This window comes from Fundulus heteroclitus, chromosome 11 (genome assembly GCF_011125445.2).
Source record: "Fundulus heteroclitus isolate FHET01 chromosome 11, MU-UCD_Fhet_4.1, whole genome shotgun sequence".
Lineage (NCBI taxonomy): Eukaryota > Metazoa > Chordata > Actinopteri > Cyprinodontiformes > Fundulidae > Fundulus > Fundulus heteroclitus.
Window position 1 is genome coordinate 28,555,903 of NC_046371.1, and position 27,933 is coordinate 28,583,835.

The window sequence follows — 27,933 nt, forward strand, 5'->3', positions numbered from 1 at the left end:
CCCCAGACAACAAAGAAACGTCTGAGGTTCACCACGGCAGAGATGTAGAAGTTTAACTTCAGACTCTTTTTTTTTTAAGTTAAATAATTTGAATTCATGGGAATATCACTTCGATGTGACATTTGGACTTGGGCAGCAACCTTTCTATTGCGGTCTACTTTCACTATAATTTGCGGATGGGTCAAAAGGTGAAATTCAGCTGTTGGGGCTCTGTGCAGAACTTACTGGCTCATTAAAAGGATTTTTTTTTGGTGTCATACCTGAGCTCGTCACTTTCGGTGCTGATAAAGACGCGGCGCACGTAAGCTTTTGATAGCGGGGGGGACGTTATAAATCATTCATCAAGGTCACGTTTCGACAGCATGCGCACTTTTAAAATATTTAATTAATCTTTACTTGGTAAATCTGCATTTCACACGGGGCTCCTTTTTGATAATGATGGACAGTGAAAACAAATGATTTAATTGGCTTCTAATTCGTATTCTACGCAGCAGATTGGGCTGCTGCTGCACAGTGAAGAATCAGGGGGGCAAATGAGTCGCCGTTTGCGCTCTTTAATCACCTCAAATTCCTAAACCCCAGTTTTTGATATTTATTTAAACTTTTTTTTTTTTTTTTTTCAAAGTGCGGTTTAATACGAGGCGAGCTTTAAGCAAAACCCAGTGAAGCCCTTCCCTGTCACTGTATCCTCATGTGGTCGACGACTGCTGCTTGACCCGCAGGAATCTGCTCGGCGCAACAGAAAAGCGCCTGAGTGGGAAGGGGAAGCAGAGCAGCTCGGAGCGCAGAGACGCGCGCCGCCTCATCCAACCAGCGCCAGCCCCGACAATCCCTGACACAGGGAGTTTAAACCGTTAGAGTGCCCGAGTCCGACCCAGCCACCGGTCCGTCCCGTCCCATCCCTTCCCGGAGCGGAGCCGCCACTCGGACATCCCGATCCCCCCCCCCTCCCAATGAACGCGGGGGAGAAGTTCTCCGCGCGTGGAACAGAGGAGTTCGCCAGCGCGTGGGAGCAGAGCGAACCCATGTGGCGCTGAGGAGGTCACCGGCGAGGATGTGTGCCAGTCAGCTGAACTTTGATTCACTCTTCGGGGAGCACCTCCGAACTGTCTTTTCGCTTGCGCGCATTTAGCCGAGATCCAAAACTCTCCATCCTCGGCTGCAGAAGTTGCCTCGGACCGATGTTGAATGAACCAGACTTTCAGCGCACCCTGACTGGATTAGGCACCAGCTTCCAGCCGCTGCTAGAGATGCCTGCTTGTTTCACGGGAATTTACTTTCTACTGACTCTGCTGCGGATTTGTTCAGGTATGAGCAGCTTGTTCTACACCCGGCGCCTTCGCACTTATCTATTAGGAAGAGGAAGTTTCCAGATGTCGTAGGGCTGAGCAGCCCTTCTTGTGGTCGGCAGCGGTGACCCTGACCCACGCCGATCACTCCCTCGTTACTGGGATTGACCCATCGCTTAATAGTGATGCCTTTACTGTCAGCCCTCGCAAAGACTTTAGTGAGGAGTTTCTATGCCTTTAGAAAATAGAAATCACTGTGTAAATTAATAGGAAAGAATGAGATATAACTGAGAAGCCAAAATCTCATTGAGTTAAATCTGAAGCCATTCAGACTAGAAGTAAAGGAGAGTCCAAACCTTTGTGTACCTTTAACAGCATGTTGCAAAAGCAGTTTCTTTGAGATGTCAGGTGTGCCTCATTTTACTACCAGCGCCGTTCCTTTTCTTTCCCAGACACAAAGGCAGTAATGTGGGTAATACTGGCTATAGGTGCAACCTGATGGGAAGAGAAACATGCCATGTTTTGGTCTGGCATAGTGGAATAAATTTTTTGAGTGTGAATTTCCCTTTCTTAACAGCACATAGTAGCACATGTTCATGAGTAATGAGGGGAAAGTACTTCAGATTACATGTGCATCTTGTTTCTGACAGATTAGAATAAGTCTCATTCTTTCCTTTAATTATTAAAAGAAAAAAAAACATCGGTGTCCAACTTCGTTTTTCAGTTTATTTAATGTAACTATGGAGCGGCCTCAAGGAACCTTGCTGATGCGGTCAATAGTTTACTCTTTATTAGGACAAAAAGTGGCATCACCCCATGTGTTGGAGAGAGAGCAGTGGATGTTACACAGCTCTGCTGTTATTCAGGGCCACACTGGTATTACAAAACAAAGGCAACGTGGTTACATAGTTAACATTTAAACTGCACTGTAGTGCAACCCGCCCTCAGACAAATAATAATAAAAAAATACCACCAACGTGGCCAGTGCCAAAGGAACAGAGGCTAAGTGTGGGGATGAGCGGTGGGCGGTTAAGCAGGGCTGCGGTCAGGACGAGGGAAAGTGACACGTTGAAACATGGAGTGACCAGGCCGACACTGGTGGATTCGTCATGGATCGGTCTTTTGAGGCAGAGGACCTTTCACCCCCCCCCCCCCCCCCCCCCATAACCGCAGGTTGAGCGAGGCTTTGTGGATCCCAACGAAAATGAGCATTATCAGTTTGAGCTGCTGAGATTGTGAAATACAGAATGGGTGCAGTTTCTGATGTTAGCAGCATCATTGCTGACATGGGCTAACATTCAAAGCAGTAACAAACACTAAACACCATTGAATTGTCTTGTTACTGAAAAGCGCTACGTCAATAAACTTGCCTTGCCTTGCCTATTAATCAATGCTTGCGATTCCAACTCTTGAGTCTGACTCACCATGGGTGTGTGTGTCTGAGTAATATGGTTCTACATCCCAACCTAGTGCTATGATGGTGAAAGCATGTACCGTTTGAACCAATAGGAAAATTCAACTGCAATAGCCACCGTTCAACCTTAAGAGGGCAGCACCAAGACGCTTTTAAGACAAATATTGCAGAAATAATGTTCACATCAAAATGTAATATAATTCCACAGCAACATTAAAGTAGCTAAGTTTATACAGTATTTCAGCAAAAACAACAAAAAATAGATTTTTGGGTGAGTCACTCTTTAAGCATTTCATATGAGAGATTAGCACAATTACCATGGTTAGCATTACTTCCAGTTATCTCTGAGTGTACTCTCTCTATGGTCTGTAACCCAAACTGTAAGACTGTCAGCGTTTCTGGATGCGGCGTTATCCTATCACTCCTCAGAAGGATACAACAGAACTTCTTTGCTGTCACATGTTCCGCATCCGGCTGATACCCAACTCCCTGAAGTAGTGGTCTGAACCAACGGCCAACATGCCATCATGGAAAAGAGTGTCCCTTCTGGAAGATTGTTACACTTTTGTGCTTTGTTTGTTTGGCTTTTTTGAAGTCTTGCTGATACTGAAACTCTGTCTTCTTCACTCACTAACAACTTCCATGCCAAACGAGACTAATTGATGAGACTAGTTAATTGAAAAACGATCGGATCTCAGATTTCTGAGCATGATCTGGGATGGTCATGTGTAAAATTGTCTGATGATCAACTGATTTCTTGGTGTAATCCTTTTGGACCCAATGCAACATCTTACCAAAAGCTATATTAGTATGTAAAATACATGCAAATTCCAAAATGACAAGTATGGTAACCAGTCAAGTCAGAAAGCTGATGAGAAGTTATTAAACCTGATGTCTGATCTCATCAAAATTTGACTATGTCCATGGGCTCACAAGCTTTCACAGCTATGCCACTGATCGTACTGTATTTCTTAATTTGGCTGACACACAAGTTTGTTAACATGGTTGGATGGATGGATGGATGGATGGATGGATGGATGGATGGATGGATGGATGGATGGATGGATAGATAGATGGATGGATGGGTTTTTTCTAAATCAATCTTTTGTATTTGATCATTCTAAAATCTTCCAGGTAATTGGCACAAAACTGCTACCTTGCAGTAATATTAAAAATTTTTTCTCTGAAAGCTTTTGAAATTGCACTCTTTTGCAAAACATCGATTTATTAAAGGAATAAATATTTCAAGCCTTTTACCAAGGTCTGGCCCTGCCCTCACACCTAGTTATAGATTTAGCACCCAGAGAACCTTGCGCATTTCAACAAATCAAGCAAGCAAAACAAAAACATTTTCCAATAAATGATTTATAAATGGCCTCTTTAAATAAACCAAAGGTAAAAAAATATTTCAGGCAGAAAATACAACAATATTTTTAAATAGTTTAAATTTAATAAATGACAGGCTGCCATCCGTAGGGAGAATAATGTTTGAGCCAGATGGATGATGCCTTTGTCCAGACTTCTGAGAAATAAAGTGCCCTACTCACAGAAGGTGATGAAAAGACCGCTGCACCCAACTTGATTGGCCATTACACTTTAAACCATTACATACTTTAAACATGAGTTAGCTCCCAGACTGACATGTTGGTCCTGGAAACTTTATAACAAAATGCAAAATTCTCTTCTTCTTGTGTTGCCTATACACAAGCAGATAAGAACTGTACAGCACTGTACAGCACCTTGACTATAAATCCTGAAAAAGGAGAAACGTTGTTGTTCTTTGTGTAAAATCTGTATGATCTATCTGTGATTTAACGATGCCAAATCTGAAGTCAAGATCTGAAAAAAAAAAGCAAAATAGATGAGTTCTATTCAGAATCATACGTCCTTTTCAAAACCTTCCTTATTGGACTCAATCCCGTCAATTAAACAGAGGATTGTTGTACTAATTGTACAAGCAAAGCTAATTCATAATCTAATTACATTAGCATTAAGTAGTCAAGGTCCTCTGAGGCTAATTTTGCCTTCTCATTCACATGTTATCGGTGGAGAAGGAGGTACCAAAGGGCCTCAGAGACCGGCAGAGCACAGGCTAATTCCATCAGCGCGGCGTACGCAGCAGCCCCACGGGGAAACAGTTTAGCTGAGACGTGTGGCTTGTCTGCCGGTGTCAGACGTGCAAGGGTCGGGGTTCACCTGTACTCACTCATGTTGTTCTGGCAACGGGCGCTCGCTCCCGCAAGACTGTTGCGACTCAAAAAATGCGCCGTGGCATTGCTGCACAATGCCGGACCTCCAGTTACAGCGGCTTGATTGGGAGAAGCTGACCTGTTGTGTCAAACTCTTAAGTTTAACAAGGCACCCTGTGGTCTGGGTGATGGCGACAGCAATGAGCTGGATACCGCTCCTAATGAGGAGATGGCTGACAGGACATCTTTGTGCACCACTTTCTTTTATGTTTCGGATGAATTTGGCAAAATTCTTTTGATTCTTCCGCAGAAAGCGCTCAGTTAATAGGCTCCTAGGCATCTGCTTGTTTGGAAAGCATCTCAGCGTTGATCATGTTGGATATATTATTCCATTCCGTGGGTGCACCCTGTGAAATGCATTGAGATGCTGATTTTTTTTTTTCGGTTTGCAACTGCGCTTAAGGAGCCTAGTCGCATATTTTGATCATGAAAAGAAAACACACAAAAAAAATCATATAATCATCTTCAAATAAAACAATATATGCCAAGCGGTCATCTTGACAGAGTTTACTTAGTCCGTTTTGAGCCTGAATAGAATTGCTCTCCGGGCACGATCAGCAGACATAAACATCTTGGGGCCACCTGCCGGCCGGCAGTACTACGGAGCTATCAGAGACCAAGATGGTGACAATTGACACAGTTACTGTAAGTAGACTGTCCTGAAATGCCTCGCAGTGAAGTGACCCCTGGGTGGGTGAAGACCAACCAGATCCACAGGGTTAGAGTTACTTACCCTCCTTCTTTTCGCATCTCCGTTGGGCTTTGCTGGCTCACTCGGCTCCACCACAGACGTATATCCTGAGACGCCTCGTTGAGCTCTTAGTCGCACGTCAACGTTGCCGCCATATTGGTAGTGGCATAGTGGAACGACTCGGAGAAGATAACCTTATTCATGTGCTATGTGAAATTGTAGCAAATGATTCACAATACAAACCAGAACCAGGCCCGTATTAAGACAATGTGGTGCCCCTGGGCACTATACCTCAAAGCCCCCCCCCCCCCCCTTACTTGTTCTGTCCTCCGGTCAAAAACATCAGACATAATCAAGGGGATTTCTGTAATGTAATTTACTATTTACTAATTTACACAACTACATGTAGGCATATGAGCAGTGAGCAATATTCAAATATCTCATTTTAAAATGTTGAAATCAAAAAAATCTTGATTTATTTATCATTTATTATTATTGTGACATCAGTGTTCACAAAACGAATAATGCATGGTCTTTCAACAATTTCAAGTAAATAATATAACAATTTATAAAAAATATAGTTTTAAAGCATGTGTCATGTGGTGCCCCCCCTCCCCCCATGGTTGGTGCCACTGGGCACTGGCCCTTACGGATAATCCGGCCCTGACCAGAACCACTGGCTTTACCTTTCACAGGTAAGAATGAACATGTACTTAAGATTGTATTTATATATATCTGTGGGGTCCATTGCTTCTCCTTGCAGCTTGAAAATGTGAGAAAAAATGATCAACCTTTATGTTAAACACAGTCACCAATCTGGGGAAGAAAATCCAGATTAAAACAGAAACATTTTTAACAATATCATCAGTTAAACAACCTTTGGTACTCCTGTTGTACCAGCCCCTTTTACCAATAGGACATTACTTTATCTGCTCCTTTATAATATGACTGGACATGCAGAGTGATGTTTAGCACTTATCCTTGCAAAATCTCTATAGCTTGCCCAGAGCCCTGCTTCCTCACTTGTGCACTTCCCACTCAACCCAAAATGTTCTACAGGATTTGGGTCTAGAGACTGAGATGGTCAGAGGTTTTTTGTGACTGTTGAACCGTTTCTATGATGATTTGGCGACTAGTGTTGGATCATTATTCTGATGTTAGTAAATCCATTTTTCATTCTCAACCAAAATCCAGCAGATTTTTATTTACAATTCCTTGATATTTCCAATAATTTGTGATGCCATGCACTCTTAACAAGATTTCCAGGGCATCTGTATAAGCAATAGGCTCAAAACATCACTGCTTCTCCCCTATACTTAACAGCAGGAATTAGGAGCTTTTCTATGTTGTCATCCATTTTTCTATGCCAATTCCTCCAAATGACCACCATGTGCTTCTTTGTTTTTACAGACATTTATATCCATACATCATGAGTGATGTCACCAATGCTGCCGGGTTAACTGGTTAGTTTAATTGCCTTCCTGTGTAACTGCACCATGTTACCCTTTGAAGTGAACCAGGACAAACGTTTTCAGTTGGACCAGAGTTTGTTTGTTTGGTCCACACCAAAGTGAGATGAGTTATCTTACCTCCACAAATGAAGCACTATTTGAGAAAATGAGCTCTGGTCCGGTGAAAGCTGACCGAGCAGCTCTGGTGCGATTACCCTCTTAGTCCCATCAGACCATAGCAACCAATTCCCAGCAGAGTTTAGGGAACTTTGCCCGCTTAAGTTTCTGGTGGTAGTTCAGAAGAGGCTTTTCCCCAAACAACCAGTTGGCATGTGGATACCATCTCGTGCTTATTATGGAGATTTAGTGACCGCAACATGCCACTCTTTGCTGCAGTTTTCAAATAGTGAGCTACAGAGATTTTTTGTGTGTGTCCCTTCCATTCCGTTCATTATGCATGCAGGATTAACAGGTTCTTGTCCAGCCCAGCGGAAATGGGACCGTGTGTTAGGTCATATTTGTACCACAGGGAAACAGGAATGGATTAATAGGTAGAAGATTGTAGTTACTCTGATCAACCTAAAAAAGTGTAAAAAACTAACAAAAAACACAAAACTGTTTCACAAAAAGGTATCGTACTTAATCTGGAAAATGATGGAACTTGATGAATTTTGGAACCGATGCCCTTTCTTATGTACTTCCTTTTTTTCCGTCCTTAAGGGCTCTCTTTTTTTCTTCCTATTTCTGTTTTTTTTTCAGGTTCCATTTTAAAAGCCTGACTATTTTAGAAATATCGAACATAAATTAAATTTGAAAACAGGCATAAGTGACCAAGAAAGCTGAGTCAGGAAAGGTCAAGGAATTCTAAAAGCAAAAATATATGTAAACAATTTACATTTTCTTTCTGAGTGGGATCTTTTAGGGGTATTAATAATGTTGCCAGTTGTTACAATCATTTCTTAATGTGGGATTTTCTCTATCCGCTTGATCAATGTACTCAAATTGGAGTTTCAATTTCTCTAAAATTTATTGTCAGAGTTTTCTAATGCAATAAAATATAAACCTCTACTAATTCTCTTTAAACACCTATTAATTCTTTTAGGATGACAACATATTAGTTTGCACCTGCATACCTACGGTCTGATTGTGAAGAATTGTATCACTTCCGTCAGAAATTTATGCTTCCGCCGTCATTCCAAGGATTAGTAAAATCACTCTTTGTAAAATAAGCTTATGCTAGCTGAGTTTAGTTTAATTCAATTGTTTGCTTAGAAGAATGTGACCCACCGGGAAAGGGTTGAAGCAGAATAACTGTATCTCATCCTCTCAAGCGCCTGCAGATGTTGCAGGAATTGCATGGTTCTGCTTGAGTGTGCATGAATGCATATGTAATGGTGTTAGCGTAAGCTCGTTTTTTTAATGAGTGTTTTCGGATCGTCTGCCGAAAGCTGTGATTCATGATTGCCTCCCTTGTTTACTCGCTGGTTTCCTCCGGAGCTGCGAGTGTGGTTGCTAACCTAGGGAGAATTAAGTTACTGGGAGCTCTGACAAGTGCCTGTGGGCTCAGAGTTCACAGGTCATCACATCTTCCCAGAGACACAGGCACACATATGCGCCGACACGCACACACACACAGAGCCAAATGCAGCATTTACACGCCCCGGTCTTCGTTTTGAGAGGGATCGATTGGCATCTGTTGGCTCGATAGATGTAGCAGCCTCGCCTGAAGGAGGCTGCTTAAATCTCCTCTGCTGCCCCTCGAACCTTTCTGCTCATAGTAGCTCAGTTCAGGTGTTCACATTTCAATTAGGTATTTCGAGCTCTTTCACAGACTGCCACGTTACAATTACAAACTTCTCTGCATCCTATTGGGATTTTATTTGATGAACCAAGACAAAGTAACACAATATTATGAACTAGGAGGAAAATAACGGCTCCCCTGTCAATTACTTATTCAACTCGTACCCACATGTCCATGGTTCGGTCCAATCAGGAATGAAAATAAGTATTTGTAAATAAATACAAACACAGGAAACAGCAACAGTGGTTGGTAAACACATTTGTGCACTTGTCGGTGGTCATAGAAGCAGAATTAAATGAGTACTTAACCATTTTTTCAATTTTCAAATATTTAAATTTGCTGTAAATAGTGGGATAAATGACAGGTAGAGGAGAACCAATGTCATATAAATAACTTCAAATCCAGAATATGAAGTGGATTTCAATTAACAGGTGGATGGGATGAAACGTTCTGTGGCAGATGGCACCATTTCATACCTAAAAGTGTCAAAAGGATTAAGAGGCTAAATGACCGACACCTCAAAATTATTTGATATCCAGAAGGATTTAAAATGAAAACCGTTATAAATCACTTGAATTTATATTCAGCCCCCCTGTGGCTGTACCCTGCAGAACCACCGTTTGCGGCAATTGCAGACGTAGCGTTTTGGGTTGTGTCTCTGCCAGCTTTGAGATTCTACTTTACACAACAGCTCAAGTTCTGATTGAATGAAAACCATCTGTTAACATTAGTTTTCTAGTCTATACACAGATTGTGATTTAGGTTCATGCTCTGACTTTGACTGGGCCATTCTAACACATTAATATGCTTTGATCTAAACGATTGTGTTGCATGTTTAGGGTCGTTTTACTGCTGGTAGTCTTTAGCAGCTGCTTGGAGGTTATCTTTTAGGATTGCTCTGTGTTTAGCTCCATCAGCCTTGGTCAGCTTCCCTGTCCTTACTGAATAACTGCAATCCCACACCATCATGCTGCCACCATATTGTTTAAGATAAGATAAGATAAGATAGTCTTTATTGATCTCACAATGGAGAAAGTCAAGCATGTGTTCTTGAAGCTTTCTTTTAACAACAGCTTTCCTCTTAACCTGGCCAGCCAGATTAATAATGTGTAGAACTCTACGTTATGCACATTATCAATCTAGGACTGCTCGTATCAAATCCGTTTGGGGAAAGAAGCAGAACTCTCCAAGTTGATTGGGTGAAGCAACACCTCGTCCCTGCTTACTAAAGGCCGGTTTTAGCCAATCACGGCATCAACATAAAACATAGGCAGCAGCTGCTATGAGAAACCACAAGAAGGTAAGCTGGTCAAGGCGCTTGCTGTTCTTCTCTCAAAGATGAAATCGTGGATTCTTACAAAACAGATGTGATAGCAGCCATGTTTATGTGGGACAGCTGTGGGGTCAGCAGCTTTTACTTTTGTCGCACCGGTACGTCCCGCCTTAAACCACAATATGGCAATGTGATTGGCCCGAACCGTTTTTTGGTTCAGACACAAACGGATGAAGCCTTGAGTTGGTTGCACTCGATTTGATCTATTTAACTGAATACACATGCGAGCAACACTTTTTACATTTTTAATGAATAAACATTTGAAAGCCACATTTGTTCTATCAATAAAATACATACGTTTGTGGTTTTAATGTGACGATCACTAAAGAGTCGTAAAAACCTTTAAGTTCTTCTCTCTTTTCACAGCCGCACACAGAGAGAAAAGGTCCTAAATAGTGAAGCAATGGCTGGACTCATGAACAAAATAGCGTCTAAGCTTAGAAATCCTTGTGGGGTTTATGGTTTTCTCTCGCTCGTTTGTACTTCTTTTGCCTTTGTTTCCTGTTCTGAGGTTGGTGTCCAGCTCTGTCTGTTTGCCGAGGCACTTTGGGTAATTGCTTGGTTAAATAAATCTGCTCTCCACAGTCCTGAGGTTTTATAAGCCATAGCGACATGCTGCGCTTGAAATATGTGCTTAATATGCAAATGCTACTTGTCCAATTCATTTAGCAGGCTGAAGCATGCTTTAGTTTTTTTTTTGTTTTTAAATCTTGAAACAAAACGTAGCGTTCCTTCAGCTTGTCAATCTCTCCTAGCAATGGCTTAAATGCTCCCATAGAATAAATCTGCCGCTTTTCACAAATGTAGGATTTAAAGTAATCAGTAGAATGAATATTTTGAAGTTGCAGTTGTAAAGGTCACAGTAAAGCGACCTCAGAGAAGCTTTCTGTGAGCCGTCTCCTCTCCAGCGAGGCGGATGATAATCAATTGGATCAATATGCCTCTAGATAGATATTCAGCCGTCTCTCTTGGTGTCCATGCTCGTGCACATCGGGAAAATAAACGCGTTCTCATACATATCAATTAGGCCCGCTTTGACGGGTAAACCTAAGATTAGTTAGACTAACAACAAAGAATACCTGAGTGCAGCGAGAGAACACATCAGTGGCGCGCATTATCCCTTTGCCATTTCCTCGATCCGTCTCATCTTTCTCCTTCAGTTGTCTCCTTGTCATTACTGACAGGGTTCAAAGCGCTTTATGGGAGGACTGCTGCATAAAGAGCCGTTTCCCATCAGAGCGTCTCTCACAGAAGAGCCCAACACATGCATAATTTGCTTTAATTAGCACATCTATTATTAGATTGTTTTTTTAATATCCTATGCAATGGAATAGAAATAAAAAAGATGAATCTGCAGCAACGCGAGACTTGCAGGGCAGTAATGTTATTCATTTTGGAAATGCCTTCTTTGTATTTATCACGTTTTGACACTCTCCCTACTAAAACCTGAAATGTTCTTCGCACTTTGGCACTAATGTTGTGATGAATATAACCGTCGGTTGACCAACTTAGCAGTCCTCCTGCCAAGCAATCCTTGGAGAACAAGTAATGTCGACTTTCTTGCCAGGGTGTAGACTTCCTGACATTGGCCCAATAACACGATTTACATAAAGCCATGAGGATATAGAACCAGAGTTATCAACTCATACAGTTTCAGTATCACCCAATGGTTTTATGTCATTTTAATTTCATTTTGCAAGAGAAAAATAAAATCTGACACTATCTTGAGCTTTGCATTCACGTCTCTCGGCTTGTAGCATTCCTCTAAGCGTTGAGTTGAAGGTGCAAGCAGTTTGATCAAAGGTAAATGTGAGAACCATGCCCTGAGGACTGGCCTTGTGATTACAGGGATGACCATATAATATTACCTTCATTAGGCAAGGTTTGACATTGGAATGTAGTCTCTCAAGGCGGTTTGAGCCCTTTGACAGTAAGCCTCATTAGGCTAGAGGAAGAGCATGTATAAGATGATATGCCTGGTGCACAACCCGGCTCTCCGTAATGTCCTCCACAAAGTCACTATAGATGTTGGCAAAACTTTATTTAAATCATTTTCTGAAGTGCTTCTGTTTGCCTCTTTTAAACCAGAATTTCACAAGTGTCTTTCTCCATGGATGCATTTGAAAGGCCTATTATGAAAAATGCCAAATGCGCTGTGTTTTTTTTAGTTTATTTTTTTGTATCTAACAAGTAACACATTTTATTGTCATTTCATACACAGTTTTATGAAACAAATAGAAAAACCCCATTCACCTTTTAATTAAAAGTCACTCACATATAAATATGTAATCGATTGTTTTTAAATATTTGGTTGGATTGTACAGCAAAAATATACCTTGTTTTACCCATTAAACAAGGGATAGCAACAAAAACATGTTTCTTAAAGATGTTAGGACACCCTGGCCATTGGCAGCTAGTCTTTCCCCTTCTTAGTTGGAATTGAGACACTTTGTGTAGCCCCCCCCCCCCACCAATCTCTCACAGCAGCCTGAGGAGAGATTCTTCCTCTCGTGACTTTCAGCTGGGAGATGTTTGCGGGGTCACATCAGCCCACAGCATCTCAGTGAAATCAAGATCCGGGCTTTGACTCAGCCCAGGACTTTCCATTTCTTAATCCTCAAGCTGTCTTTGATGGATTGACTGGTATGTTCTGGGTCACTGTCGTTTTGCAGGGTCTGTTCTGCCTCATCTTTTTCAGTTTTACCGACGGTGTAACGTTTCATTCCAGCAGGGATACGTATTTTCATGGTGGATTGCACGATTGTAAGCTGGCCAGGTCTTGCTGATTGTAGACGCATATATTTTTAAAGTCATCTTAGCATTTTTGGAGACTTCTTTTGGGCATTGTGCACCCTGCTCTTCCAGCTCTTTTGAAGGTTCTCCATCTTTAGACTATTTACCTTATAGTTAAATGGATGGTTTCAAATTCTGTTAAAAAAACTGTTAATACATATCTATGTTGTTGTGCAGGGGACAAAAAACAAATATACATTTCACGGCGAGGGAACAGGTCCAGCAGGGAAATGCGACATCCTTGTGCCCAACCACATCCTACCAGCTCATTCCGGGGGACCCCTTGGGGTCTGGCCCAGGGCAGACGGGATTTATAGTCCCTTCAGCGAGTTGTGGGTCTTCTTCCTCTCAGTGGCTGGAAATCCCCCAAAGAGAAGTGCCCAGGGGGGCATCCTGATCAGATGCTCAAACCAGCTCAACTGGCTCCTTTCATGAAACATTATTTAATTTGATATAATGCAACCTGCAACATGTACAGAATTAAACTAAAAAACAAATTGAAATCATCTGGGGTAAAACAAATATATATATATAATCTGGCAGCACAAGTAAAGTGTTAGTCTGTTAATTCTTTTTACTTGTTTATGCAGTCTGCCATTTAAAAGATCTTTACTCTCTTCTTCTGGAAGACATGCATAATTGCTTTCAGTGGGAAAAAGAGCTAAATTGATTTCCATCAATATAAATTCAAATACGTTGTCTTTAGCTTCTTTGCTTTCACCCTCCCAAGGTTAACACGTATGCACTAGGATAAACATGCATATTGCAAAAGATGCCAGAAACCTTTATGTCACAGTTCACACCAATCATTTCTTGTGTGGGCTGTTTCTACAGAGGAATTTAAAGAGGTGGAGGGCTGAGTGCATCAGTTCATCCAGACGTTTACTCACATCCATAATTTAAGGCGCAGTTGGTTTCACTGTGTCCTAGAGCAAAAAGGTCCTGGGTTCAAATCCAGGAGTGTGCATGTCCTCCCTGTGCATGTGTGTGTTCTCTCCATGTTCTTCAGCTTCTTCCAACAGTCCTAAAACATGACTTAGGTTAATTTGTCTCTCCAAATTGCCCGTAGGTGTGCGTGGTTGTTTGTTCTGTGTGTCTCTAAGGCTACGTTCACACTGCCGGTCTTGATGTTCAATTCCAATTTTTTGCTGACATTGGATTTTTTTGGGGTGTTCATACTACTATTAAATGTAATAAATGCCATCATACTGCTGTCTGAGCTGTTAAAGACCACAAAGCGGCCTGCATGCGCAGACAATGGGAGACGTCACATTGCAGCACACTGTAGTAATGGTGACTGTAATTGTTTCTGGAAGTGTTCAATAAAGTTTTGTTAAAAATCCCTCTATAAAATAAAAATAAAAACGCAGATACTGGCGGCTGTCTCCCCTTATTATTAGAAAGCTGCTGAACAACGGGAGCCGATAATATTAAGACCACATCATAGCAAGACGAATTGACAATGGTCTGTTATGGAGCGCTAACTGCTACTGCTGTGTGTGGATGTGTAGTGAGAGACAGGAGAGTGATGTAATAGATGGATCAAATGCGGACACTGAAAAATATCCGATGCTTATCTGAATTAGTACCACATATGGAAGTGGCACAAACCAGATTTTTTTGGGGGGTGAAAAGATTGGAATTGGGTCGTTCACACTGCCACGAAGAAGACGGGTATGGGTCGCATATGGACATAAATATCGGATTTGGGTTGCATTTCCCAGCAGTGTCTGAGTCAGTAGGCTACACAATCACGTTGACCTGTCCAGGGTGTACCCTGCCTGGCCTTCAATGGATTACTGGGTATAGAAAATGGATGGCTGGATTTTAAAGATAAAAGTCGTATCGAATAAAAATCATACATCTGGATTATAAATACTGCGATAAACTGGTGACCTGTCTAGGGTGTGCCCCGCCTCTCGCCCATTGACAGCTGGAGATAGGTACCCCTTGCCACCCCACAAGGGATAGACGTGTTAGAAAATGGATGGATGGATGGATTACAAATAATTAAATTCACAATAAAAGAAGCAGATAACATAGTGGCAGGTGTAGCTAAGTGGCTGCACGGTCATCATTTAATCTGATTATTCAATTCAATCGTCCCCCCGACAGCTTAGTAAAGTGTCCTTGGGTACGACACGACATAGTGCCTTGCAAAGGTATTTAGCCATTTTTCATTTTCATACAATTTCAGGTTATAACTACATATTTCCCTGTGCTTTATTGGTATTTAATGTGAAAGAACAACACACAGGTGTAAATAAATGTCAAGATAAACATACATGTTTTTTAAAATCAGCAATAAAAATGCTAAAAGTCCAGGATCCATTTGTATTCGACTCATAACCAACCCCCACACCCAAGTCAATACTTTAAACGTCGCAATTTACTTACTGAATTAATTTTCTTTAGAGCTGGACTGGTGCAGAGGGAAAATTGCTGTGTGTTGGAAGGTTCAGTTACTGGTAAGGTTCAAGCAATTTCAGCAGGTTCAGAAGTGGTAAGACCCACTTCAGGGGTGTGAGAAATACTTGCTCAAGATTCATCCTGACTAAAATATTACATAAATTGCCTGTTCGAGTTCAAGTCCCAATTAAAGGAGTGAGATTCCGCTTTTCCCTCGGTAATTTCCCAGTTATATCCTGCCAGCTGATATGTTGAACCTGTAAATGCTTTAAAGAGTAAGGCTGCTGCCCTCTGCTTGTATGTCCCATGTGGTAAACATACAAGTAGCGAGGAAACCAGTGTTGAAAGCTTGTTTGCACTGATTTATCTGAGATCATTGTGTATCAATGTCAGATATGGGCAATTCTGACATCTTTCATAGTTATCTTAAAGAAAAACGAAACAAAACAATTGTGGTAAGAATTAGTCATCCTGTGATAACTGTGAACTATCATTGATGGTTTTTGTAAACCCCAGTAGCTGACAATGTGGTTGGGATTGTTACTTTTTCCTGTTTAACCACTTTTCTTTGTGTTGGTTCCTGTAGGGCGTGAATTAGTTCTGGCTTTTAAATTTCAAATGTGATTGAATGTTATGACGTTTAGCAGTGCAGTCACATTATTAAATGTAACCATTGTGGGGAGTGCAGTTTTTGACCATGGGCTGCGTTTTATTTTTAGAGTTCTGTTTGTTTTTGTGAGGCTCTGAGAATATGCAGTGGCAGATATACGGTGCTCTGAAAAACCTTAGATATTAATTCCGTTTTTATATTAGCAAATTATTTTAATATAAAACAAAGATAACCTGAGTATATACAAATTATAGTTTTCACATGATCATTTTGTTTGTTAAGCTAAAAGATTTCAAAACCACAATAACCCCATGTGAAAATATAACTGACCCCTTGTTAAATCATGAATTAACAGTGAAACCACGTTATTATTTTGGATCAGATTTTCTAGCCGCCACCAGGCCTGATTACATCCCGACCCGTGGAATCAAGAAATCTGTTCAACAGAACATCTCTGGCAACAAGAAGGTTAAAAAATAAACACATCATGTTCATGATTTAAAGAAATTTAAATAAAATATTCAGCCATAACATGAGTGGCACTTTTTGGACATGGTTCTTCCTATACATCTTTTATAAAACTTACACTGTATTTTAAAAAAAGAACATCAGACTGACAGTCAAACACAGTGGTGGAAGTGTGATGCTGTGGGGTTAGATCTATCTATCTATCTATCTATCTATCTATCTATCTATCTATCTATCTATCTATCTATCTATCTATCTATCTATCTATCTATATATATATATATATATATATATATACATATATATATATATATATACACACACATATATATTCAAAAGCTTCAAAATCTTTGTGTGGCTTGTTATTGATATTTTGGCTACAGTTTAGACTTTAACATCTGATCCTGAAAAACAAATAAAAAGTGTAGATAAATAGGTTTGAATGAAAACTTGTGCAGGGACATAGGCATGAAAGCACTAACAATTAAACTTTTCTTATATGTGAGCCAGACAGCATATATTAAATACCAAAACAGGTGATTAGCTTTATGTGTGTGGAAACAAATTTTAAGCCGCTGATTATACAGCTCTGCTTGTTTGCAGTAGTGCTGGGCTAATTTACGTGTCTCTTGGCAGACTGCTGCAGTCATTATTGAAATGAGCTGGTTGCTCTCGTGTTTCTAGATCTGAGAAGCTTGAGGTCATCACCCCCAGCAGCGGACCCTCCCGCAGGTGTTATTTATGATTTGCAAACAGATGCTAATTTGCGGGCCTTGATAAATCTGCCTTTAATGCCTATCAACAGGCTTCTCTGTTTCTATTCAATTTTTCCGGTGCACAGGGTGAAGTCTTTCCTCTAAGTGGGCCTCTTTAAACAAAAACTAACCTAGATTTGAGCAGAGTAGGACGTTGGATGTTCTTTGAGTTTAAATGATGAAATTGCAAATGCCAATTTCAGTGTAGGAACAATTGGGTAACAATAGATCTGGCAATGGGCTGCACAGAGGTGCAGTGGGTAGCGCTGTTGCCTTGCAGCAAGAAGGTCCTGGGTTTGAGGGACCATGAGGGATTAAGTGGGTCAGAGAATGGATGGACAGATCTGGCAACTAGGACCAGTCCTCATTTTGCTGGTACCTATCTCCAGCGTTCACTGGGCGAGAGGCGGGGTACACCCTGGACAGGTTGCCAGTCTGTCGCAGGGCAACACAGAGAGACAAACAGGACATTCACAATAAATATTAAAACAATAAAAGGATTGCGATATTTCAGTTGATTTGTAATGAATCCAGAATGTATGACATTTCATGTTTTTTAATTGCATTACAGAAAATAAAGAACTTTATCACAATATTCTAATTTTCTGGGACAGTCCTGTATATATGGAGTGGCATCGTCACAACTGGGTAACTGACACACCAAAAGGTGAAGATGCAACAATTTGATCCAATAAATATTTTAGCTGTTTTTAATTTGTCTTGAAAAAACAAGATGTAGGAACAGAATTTGAAACGTATTTTCTAGCCTTTCCTGAGTGGTCCTTAATATTTTTATCACCAGCCGAGACGAAATCACAGCGCATGTGAGAAAAGCAGTTGCTGTAAAGCAGATTATTATTATTTTCAAACAAAGACAAAAGGATTTATGAGTCACCATTTTAAACTATCTTTACCATTTTGAATTAGTGGCTAACATGGTTAGCATAGCCACTACTCCTGAGATAATATAGACCCTTTCTTTAACTTAAAGGCTATTGAACGGGTTATAGCATTCACAAATCCATCATCTTCCATGATAGCCACAGGTTAAAAGCTGAAAGGGATTAAAAAGAACAGCTTTCCTGTACCCAGTTAAGCCTACTTGTTATCTTCTAAAAAATCCCTTTGTCTTGGATTCTGATAGCCTGAAAGAACCACAGACATCTATTGTAATTTTTAGAAAAATGTCCTTTTAAATACATTCCTACATTGCATTGCTCCGTCTGACACCATGACTCAAAGCCTCACTGATACTGAAAGTAGCTACTTCTTGCTTTAGTAAAATCCACTCTAATCACTAATATGAGTTTCCCCCCCCCCACACTTGAGGTATTTAGTGCCTTTGTAGCCAAGGTTTGTATCCCCTCTCAGTGCGGTTCTTCTGTGTAGGTGTGAATGCAGCAATCGCACAGGGAGAGGGCACATGGCCACGTTCACACCCAGAATGAGGCGCTCTACAGTTCACTTGGAAGGATAAGGAGACGACCTCTTCCAAAAAAGAATCCCGGTGTGGTTCTAAATGAACTGTAGAGCGGTTCGTTTTTAAGTGTGAACCATGAACGTGATCTGACCTTGATCGGATACAGTTTGGCAGGTATGTGTTGCATTTTGGGAGGCATAGCGTAAACAAGCTGATAAACAGAGGCCATATGTCTTTTTTAAGGCATAAAGCACCCCAGGCAGGTTTCAAGACATTATCTCAAAATTTGTTTGTATAAATTTGTTTTTTTATTTATTTGTATACTTCTATGATAATTTTGTTGGAAGTAGTTTTGAAAAACACTGTTGTGATGGTGTGAGATTCGTCTTGTTTTGTGGAAATGAGGGGAATTTAATCCCCTTGTTCTGTGAAAACAAACAGAACCGCTGGAAAAAAGGTTGAGAAACTCATCAACTGATTCAGACCAAAGTGAACAAACTTTAGGTGTGAAAAACCCTAAGGGTTTACCCATAGGGTTTTTTTTCACACCTATACACAATTCTTATTACTTTTTTTATTTTGTATGAATGAAACCTCAAACTCCCAAAAATGGAAAAAAAAAAATCCTTCTAAAGGTAAATTTGCAATGTTCGGTCAAGGTCTCGTGATCCCTTTGATACTTTTTCAATAGATATGGTGCTGATTTTCACAAGTAAAAAAAAACAAAACAACTAAAAGAGACATGCAAGATTTCTGCCTGTTAGTGACAATTTCTTAAGGTAAAATTAGAATGCATCTCCAGTTAAGACCAAAACAACTGTAGGTCATTAAGTCAAGCTCAAGTCACATCTAATAACCTAACGTTAGGTTGTAATGTAATAATTAGGAATTGATATAGTTAAGTTAGAAGAAAACATTAAAAAAGTAAAATATTTAAACTCAAGAGTGAAATGAACCACACATGATCATAGTAACACCATAGAACATCTATTACGTATTGTTTCTACTTTGATCTTTGCAGTTTTTATAATACACGCACAAGTAACTGTTAATCTTTCGTGTATAACAAACCAGCACAAATTCAATGTCTGTTCGTTTCGTGTGAAGTTTCCCCGCCGAGCTCCGCCTGAGTGATAATCAGTGTTCTGTACAACCGCTTTACTTTTCACTGCACATTTAATGGAGTGAAAATAAACCCCTCGGATTGTCTGCTGGCCTTTCCTTGGCACTTGTGCTCTCAGGTTCTTCTCATCACAAGCACCGGAGGTAAGCTCCAGACTATCATCCACCTCGGGTCATTCGTTCACTGTGCTGAAGCAATATAATGCATAGTATAGGGAAACTGGGGATTATTCTGCTCAGGAGTATTTCACTGGTACAAATAAAAAAGGATTAGCTATAAAAGGCATGAGGATAGTTGGTAACGTGCCACGTACGCTTTGCTAGCAATACAGTTAAATACCATTTAGTTCATTATTGAAAAAAAACTAAACAAAACGGAAGAGCTGCAAGGAAATGTTAAATTATTCTTAGATTCATACAAATTGGAATGACATTAGCCGAAGGGTCCGATATGTTTGGTTCTTTATTTATGTGGCAGACAGCCGGGCGGATTTGCTCTCCGTTTAAAGTGTCCCGGTGACCTACTTGGCTCAGATGTTTATCGTGCACCAGCAGTGTTCCGGTTCGAGAGCGCCCTGGGGACCTCATTGCTTGTTACCTTTCCAGTGAGCATTTAACAGATGGCGAGCAGTTTTTTTTTCTTTTTTTCCCCCGTCATCATTTACTACGGTACTGTAAAAAAAAATTAGTGAAACAAGTTTGCTACAGCAAGTCGATTATTCAGTCAGCGGGTAAACTACGAGTTCTGCTCGGACATAATAAGCAGCTTCTGGCCACCGAATCTGACATCCTATAATGTGATATTACTTATGAGTATAATGGACCAATAATCAATAGTCACATCTGCTGAAATCATCCGCGTAGCCGGTAGCTAAGCTTGTAAGCATATTTCTCCTGTTTACATTTCCCCTCAGCCTCATATCTTGCCCTGAACATCTGGGTGCTGCAGTTGGGAGGTGTTATCGTGCACATGACCTTGGCTCGCCTCCCCAAAGACTGCCTCATTCTGCTGCATTGTGTCGCTGTAAGGGCCGCGGCAGAGCGAAGGTCTGCTCTACAGTATAGGCCGGTGTAACCAGAGCTATTCATAACCTGCGATTGAAAACACATGTTCAAACGCATTTTGACGACAAAAAAAAAGTATAAGAGAGAGCGAGGTTCTAGACACCTTGTTCTGGCCCAGAAACACTCACATTCTTTCCTCCACATTCTTGACTGAATGGCAGCGTTCTTCGTTTCCACCTAATTGCAGTTTGTACAGCCTGCGAAAGAATGCGTGGTATTTATTGATTTGTTGCATTTAACTTTACAAATGAGTGTGTATATTTAGAGTGCGTGTCTAGAGGAAATGAAAAAGAGAAATGGTTGACATTTGGGTAAATTGGCCTGTTTGTTTTGTAATGCTATGAGATGTTTAGAAAGATGGATGCCACCTTCGAATGAACAAAATCCGGCAGCCATGTTTGGTGTTGGAAATAACTTGGAACCTTTAAAAGTCATGCGTGAAAGTTTAAAAGGGGTTGTGTCCTTTTATGCAGCTCATGAAGGTGTCATTGCTTGGAGCTCGAGCACAATTTATGGGGTGCCTAAATCTGAGAGGTTAATTTAGACTCAATGAGATTGTTAATCACTATTTGCAAATAAATGCAGTTTGTTGTAATAAATCAAGCTTTGACATTAGTGTTGGGCTGTATCACAGTGGGGGTGTGGATTGAGAACTTCCTACTGCATTATTTCTTGTTAAAGGCAAGTCTGTCTCATAAAATGCTTTTATTTCTGCTATTATTTTAAAGCGCTCCTCACATCAAGACAACTGCTTTAGGTGCCGGAGTGTTCATTTCGATCAGTCTTCTTTTTAGTAAGAAAGAAAAGTCTAGTTTGGAATTTGTCCAAATATCTTCTAAATTGTTAGTGTTACAGAAGATAGTGACCTCAGTTAAAAAAAAAAGGAAAAAAAAAAGTGAAGTGCCGAATTTTTCGGACTATAAAGCACACTCAAAATCCTTTTTCACAAAAAATTTAAGGTGCGTCTTATAATCCGGTGCGCCTTATATATGATTAGAGTTGTGCTCACTGACCAATTTTATGTGGTACAGTGCGCTCAGAAATCTGTAAAATGTGTAAGTACGACCTTAATTAGCAACGAAGCTGCTCCGCTCAATGGATATTCTGAGCATTGCGGTACACTGTGTCACTACCTGATTGGACCCCCGAGCTGTCTACAAGACTGCCTGACTGTAATGTTGAAACTAGAAGTACATTCATGTAAAGGCCCCCACATTCTGGGTGTAGTTCACTCTGCAGAGGTCCGCGTATGTTCGAGGCGTACTCACGGCGGACTCTGCGCAGACACCACACATACAGGTACATGCAGAGCTCAGTTTTTACGACCGCATACGCGGTTTCACACTATAAACTTCTCGGAGGCCAGACGTCTTTACCTTAAACTGTTATATGTTATATATGACATCGAGCTTGATACACTGAGCTGCTCCAAGCAGGCGGTCAGAAGGACGTGCGTCATCACAGTCCCTCTCTGTTCTCCCTGACAGGTGGGAGTCTGCTGGAAAAGGAACGGCTCTAGGTGCTCAGCTAGCTAATCACACATTTTACCATCTGTTCTGGCGCTTCGTCCCACTGGCAGAAAGTGTGGAAATTGTAGGAATTTCCCACAAGAAATGTAGGCAACAGTACGCTCGACTATGAAGGGTAAATGTTCTGTAGAGAGTCAGCGCTGAGTCCGCCAAGCTCACAGTATGCGCACAATACACCTGAGTATGTGGGAGCCTTTAGGCAGCCTGCACCCAGAGTACAAGCTAGCAACAATAAACCTAGTAAGTTAATTCAATATAAAAGTTAAGTGTATTTATGTTAGAAACAGGGCAGTGTAGTCCAACTACTCTGTCCTCCTGACAGAGACGGATAGCTCTCCCTCTCAGGAGAAAGCTGTGTACGTGAAGGGGCGGAGTGATATTACACACTTAAGAAGAATATTTAGTGTGCCTTATAATCCGGTGTGCATTATTGTCCAAAAAATACGGTAGTAACAGATTGACAGACAAGAAATTGCAAACACTGTTAGAATGGCTGACCGTTGGCTAATCATAAAACTGAAGTTAGCGTACTCCATCCCCTTCCTATTTGTGCTAAACTAAAAAGCAGTTTGCATTCAGAATTTCACCATCTGGAGTTCAAAACCTAATTTGTTAGGGGGATCTCACCAAACCTGAACAACTCTCCATCAAAAAGAGATACACAATTTCACATTTGTGGAAAAAAAAGAAAGCTTTTATGGCATTCGGATTATAATAGATGAACACAAGCATGGGAATCAGAATGTATGGATTTCTCACACCTATAGTATATTATACAGTGATGACAGATTTCTTTTAAACCTGTGAGAAACTTGTGTTTTATCTGTGAATGGTAATTTTCACTCAGCTTGGATATTTTTTTTTATTGTGTTACCCACCACCACTGCATCAGTTTCTGTTTACTGTAAAAGACTATTTATTTGTTTTTTTTCTTGCTGGGTATTTGCCTAGGCAGCGTCCTGCAAACTTTCCAACTGAAGATCCTCTCTAAGGGATCTTCTCTAAAAAACAACTTAAAGTCTTTAGAGAAATCAGACAAACCACAACGACACCGGCACACTGGTAAAGGGAGCGAGATAACAACAATTTTAAAAGATTCTACTGCAGCCACTCTCCTGTAAACTCAAGGTGCTAAATCAGAGGAAATGATCAAATAACCTAACCTTATGTAACGCTAACATTTTACTAATGTTGCGTTTTTTTTACTTTCACTAAATATATAAACTGTCTGCTCTGGGTGTGGGAGGTTTATTGTTGGTGGTCGTAATGACAGATGGAAATACTGACAGTGTACATGCTTGTAAATTCCTACTTAAACCTCTTTGAAAACTTCACTTTTATTTTAGGGCTAATGTATGAATAAAAAATATATTTGACTTTTATCAAAAGCAGATTACCAAGTGCGTAAAAAAACTAAACTAAAACAATTTAAAAAAAAAGCATGTTAGAGGGGTGCAAACGTTGTTGTCACAGTGACCATTTTCAGCAACACTTTTTGATGTCGCTTAGCTCGGTTGTGTCAACGTAACTCTCTGCTGTGCCATTTTCTTCTCTTGTTATCCTCAGTGGATAGTCATCTGTTCTGGCACGGTGCAATTTGACTTACAAGACCACAGCCGTGACCACTGAAGCTTCTGAAAATCTCTGCTTGTTATTAAAAGTTGGGACTTTGATCAATGATGTTGCCCACGGGTCTCAAAGAAAGAAGACTAAATGACCTTTGCAGCTTGGAGAAAAAAAAAGGGTTTGCCTTAACAAGGCGTTCTATTTATTGCTCTTTCCTAAGCCTTCCAGACAATCTGCATGCCTTTATTAGCTGATTCAGGCCCCTGCTCCACAAAACTGCCACTTGCACTAAGGCATAGGAAATCCCAAAGCATAACAGGTTGGAATTTAACCACCACTGTGGCTCTTGTAGTCTTAGTCTCAGAGTCACAATGCAGTCTGATTGTGTCAGTCAGCTTTTAGCAGCATCAAAGGATAACAATATGTCTGGAGCATTCTAGCTGCATAAATGTCACCAACTGCTTTTCAATGACTCGTCTTATTTTAATAAACCACAAAGAGACAATTATGCACATTCTTTAAGAATTGCATCTATGAATCTGACTTGATTTCTAAAGCTCGGGTCTTCGTCGGCGCATTCAAATCTCTGTGAGTTTGTGTGTCTTCCACAAAGGAAGTTAGATAAGAAACTTTTTTTTGTTTTTTTTAATATGTCTTGGGTTTGAATCAAAACCATCATATTGGCAATCTTTAATGCATTCTAAATATTGTTATATTGTAAATGACACCTGGGTGGGCTCATACATGACCACCGGGATTGAGGAAAACTGCATTCGCAGCGTGTTATTACAGTCAGTGGGGTCATAATTTGTTATTTTAAAGCTCTTCCACTTGCTATAATGTATACCTTCATATTTTTTTTTCTGCCTTCTACTTGTACAATTGAATACCTACACTCAAAGGAATGTCTATAATTTATTCTCAGCCATCCTGCCATTTTCAGTCTTACTCTTATTTGTTGATAATTGCAAGCTAGCTGTGAGTTTCTATGGTAGGTATGAATGTGAAAACGTACAAATATCCCTAGAAACCTGACATTTGCTGGAGTAGAATTTGAAATATGCTGAGAAATCAGCTGTTAGCTACAATTGGCTGATGACATGTTTGAGCCTGACTGGTAACAAACAGAGTGGGAACTAAGAAGTGCAATATTCTCTGTGTTCTCTGTGTGGATGCTGTTACTGAGTAAAGTTGGTTCAAAGTAAGAGAACATGTATGACACTATTTAAAAGCAAAATGTGTATCTATGATTAATTTACTCTGAGAGAGTGGGATAGGGAGAGTGCAAGACTTTCAATGGACAACAGGAAGGCTGTTTGGAGCACAGTAGAGGTGATCCGTTTTAGCCATTAGGACTTTCAGTCTTTGTTGGTAATAGTACATGCTGGATTTGCAAATGCAGGCAGCCTTATATGTCTTAGATAATCATCTACATTCCCTAGAACATAAATGGAATAAATATTACATATATACATAAATATTTTCCAATATAGGATTTTAAAATGTATTCTAAATGTTCAAATCTAATAGTTTAAAATGAAAGTAAAACTATTTTTACAATAATTTTACATCATGCAACAGCATGATGTCACCTTTGTTTCCACTGTAAATACTGATGAGGAAGGTGAGAAAAAATATAGTAATACTCTTCTTTAACCGCCTTATATAATGATTCTTAAAATGTAAAAATAATAAAAAATAGAATAAGATTTGTCTAAACTGAGTGGGGGAAGTCTTATCTGTCAGTGCATCTCTACAAAAACAAACAGTGGCTATTACAACTATATATAGCCTACTGTCACTCAGAATACAATAACTATAAATTGGAAGAAGTATTTGTGTCGGTGTTTCCAGTATTTATTCCTCTTTTGTTGCAGAAAAAAACTTAAATTAAGCTAATTTTTCTGACCTTTTTCGATTTGCCACATTCAGAAACAACAATTTTCCTCACAGTTTATTTGTGTCCCCATAGAGACAAAAGCTTTTACTAAGCTGCTTTCTCAATATCTTTGTTGAACCTACACAGACATTTCGACAAAACAACAGAACTGCATCAAACTGAAAAAAAAAGACACATTTTGTTATTGCAAATGTGCAACAAATTGCCTTTGGTTTGGATGCATGTACCCCATTGTGCACCTGTGTGCATGTTTTTGCATACTGATTTCATGCTGGCTGCTGGCCCTTTGCAGATAAAGCCTGGTCTTTTGGGGGCCCACTTGTGGCAGACTGATATTGCCTCCCAGTAATGCCAGGGAGCTTAGGGACTTGCGTGGACCCCCAGGCATCAGTCCAACACAATTAAGAACAAGAGAAGCAGCATGTGGGCTGTAAACAGGGACCAAAGGCCACAGTCCCTGTCTTGTTTGTATTGTTCTGATACCCCTTTACTAGTCTAGACAGTGTAGAAAATTGTTCCTGATATTAAATATTTACACTTCTTCTCCTCAGCTCTGTGGCCAATATTGACTGTCCTTTCTTTTCTTCGGGTGTCGAGAGCTGAGTCTTAATTTCCTTCAGGTATTTTAAAGTTCCCGTCCGCCATCATATGATTTCTTGTCTTCTCCTTAATCAGTGGGATGATACCACAGACAGTGAAAAGGATGGTAAGCGGAGTGGAATTTTAGGTTTATTGGCTCTGACACATGTTTACTACCAGGGATGCTCCCATCAATTGTAGCTGTGATTTGGTTTCATGGTAAACGCTAAAGCATCCTCCCAAATCTAAGTGACCACAGAAAGCAATTTTCATGCTCTTGCGTTGAATTCGCATTGTTATCATAGGCATATTTGCATCCCTGGCAAACTTGTCATTGCATTCATTTGAATGCGGTGAAAACAATAGCTGTTGGCCGAAAAAGGTTCAAAGGCTGTAAAAAGAAAAACATTCTTTTTTTTTTTTTTAAAACTAACATTTTTTATATTTTCTCCTATTTCTATGAATTTTGAATGTTCCCTCGAAAATATTCCCAAACTGCTGCTTTTCAGTACAATTTGAACTTTTTCTCCAGGATACCAGGCTTCTTTACTAAAGACCTACTTGTATCTTTTGGACATTGCTAAAAAGAAAAATCCCACTGGTTTGTTAACATTCAATGGTTTCAAAGTTGTTACATATATTTTTGGAGGCTTATATTAAAGAAGCTCTCTTTAAAGTTTGATTTTCATGAGAATATACCTTTCCAGTTCCCTCAACCACTTAGTATAATTGAAGAGTAAAAGAACCCAAATAATTATTAGTTAAAGGAGATGATTTACATTTCATGCAGCTGGTGAGGTGGAATCTTATTTTGGGAGTCACACCATAATCAGTTCCACAGCAAAATGTGCAAATATGAAGATCTCTAATAAAGAGCCTGTGCATATGTTGGGTTATTTTTTGAGTTTTGATGTGAAATGGGAGGCTGGAACTGATATCTCATTTTCTTTTATAAGCTTCTGGGAAAACACAGTAAATCCACATGTGAAAACACACAGAAGAACGAAAACACTATAAACCCTTCTGTCAGTTTGTAAGGCGTTAACACCTGCCTGTGTGGGTATTACTGGTTCCAAAGGGAAGGCAGGATCTCATCACTAGAGCATGGTAGGGATTATCTGCTTTCCAAGGCCATTGACACATGACAGGGAGGTCTGCTGAAAGCTGTGGAATCTGCTGATTTCAGTCCCTTGAAAGAACCAAAGTGTGCCCCAACAGTTTTACATCAGTTAAATAGCGAAAGCATTACTGACATAGAAAAACAATGCAGCCAGAAAACATATTCAAAATGAAATCAAATTTTGATATCTGCAGTAATGTTTTCCTCAGTTCCTTGTAGTAGCTTGATTAAAATGACACATTTCTATATTTAAGATGTATTATATTTACTAGAGATGCACCAATTAGGATTTTTTTTTGCTGACCGTTAAAATTTTTTTGGTTTGTTCTAAAGCTCTGAGCTGCTAATTTCAATTTTCCCCAATTTTGT

The 27,933-nt window shown here is 40.1% G+C and overlaps 1 protein-coding gene across 3 annotated transcripts in view; it reads left to right on the forward strand.

The window, feature by feature from the left end:
* The window catches only part of LOC105927757 (roundabout homolog 1), a 145,032-nt gene that overhangs the window by 21,644 nt on the left and 95,455 nt on the right, over window positions 1–27,933 (forward strand). The window contains exon 1 of one of the 3 annotated variants that reach the window (XM_036143343.1): window positions 618–1,308. The exons of the other annotated variants lie outside the window; for them this stretch is intronic. Within the exon in view, the coding sequence (XP_035999236.1) occupies window positions 1,182–1,308 (127 nt within the window). The 5' untranslated portion in view covers window positions 618–1,181. Of the gene's footprint in view, window positions 1–617; window positions 1,309–27,933 lie in introns of those variants that run through there. 3 annotated transcript variants of the gene reach the window in all.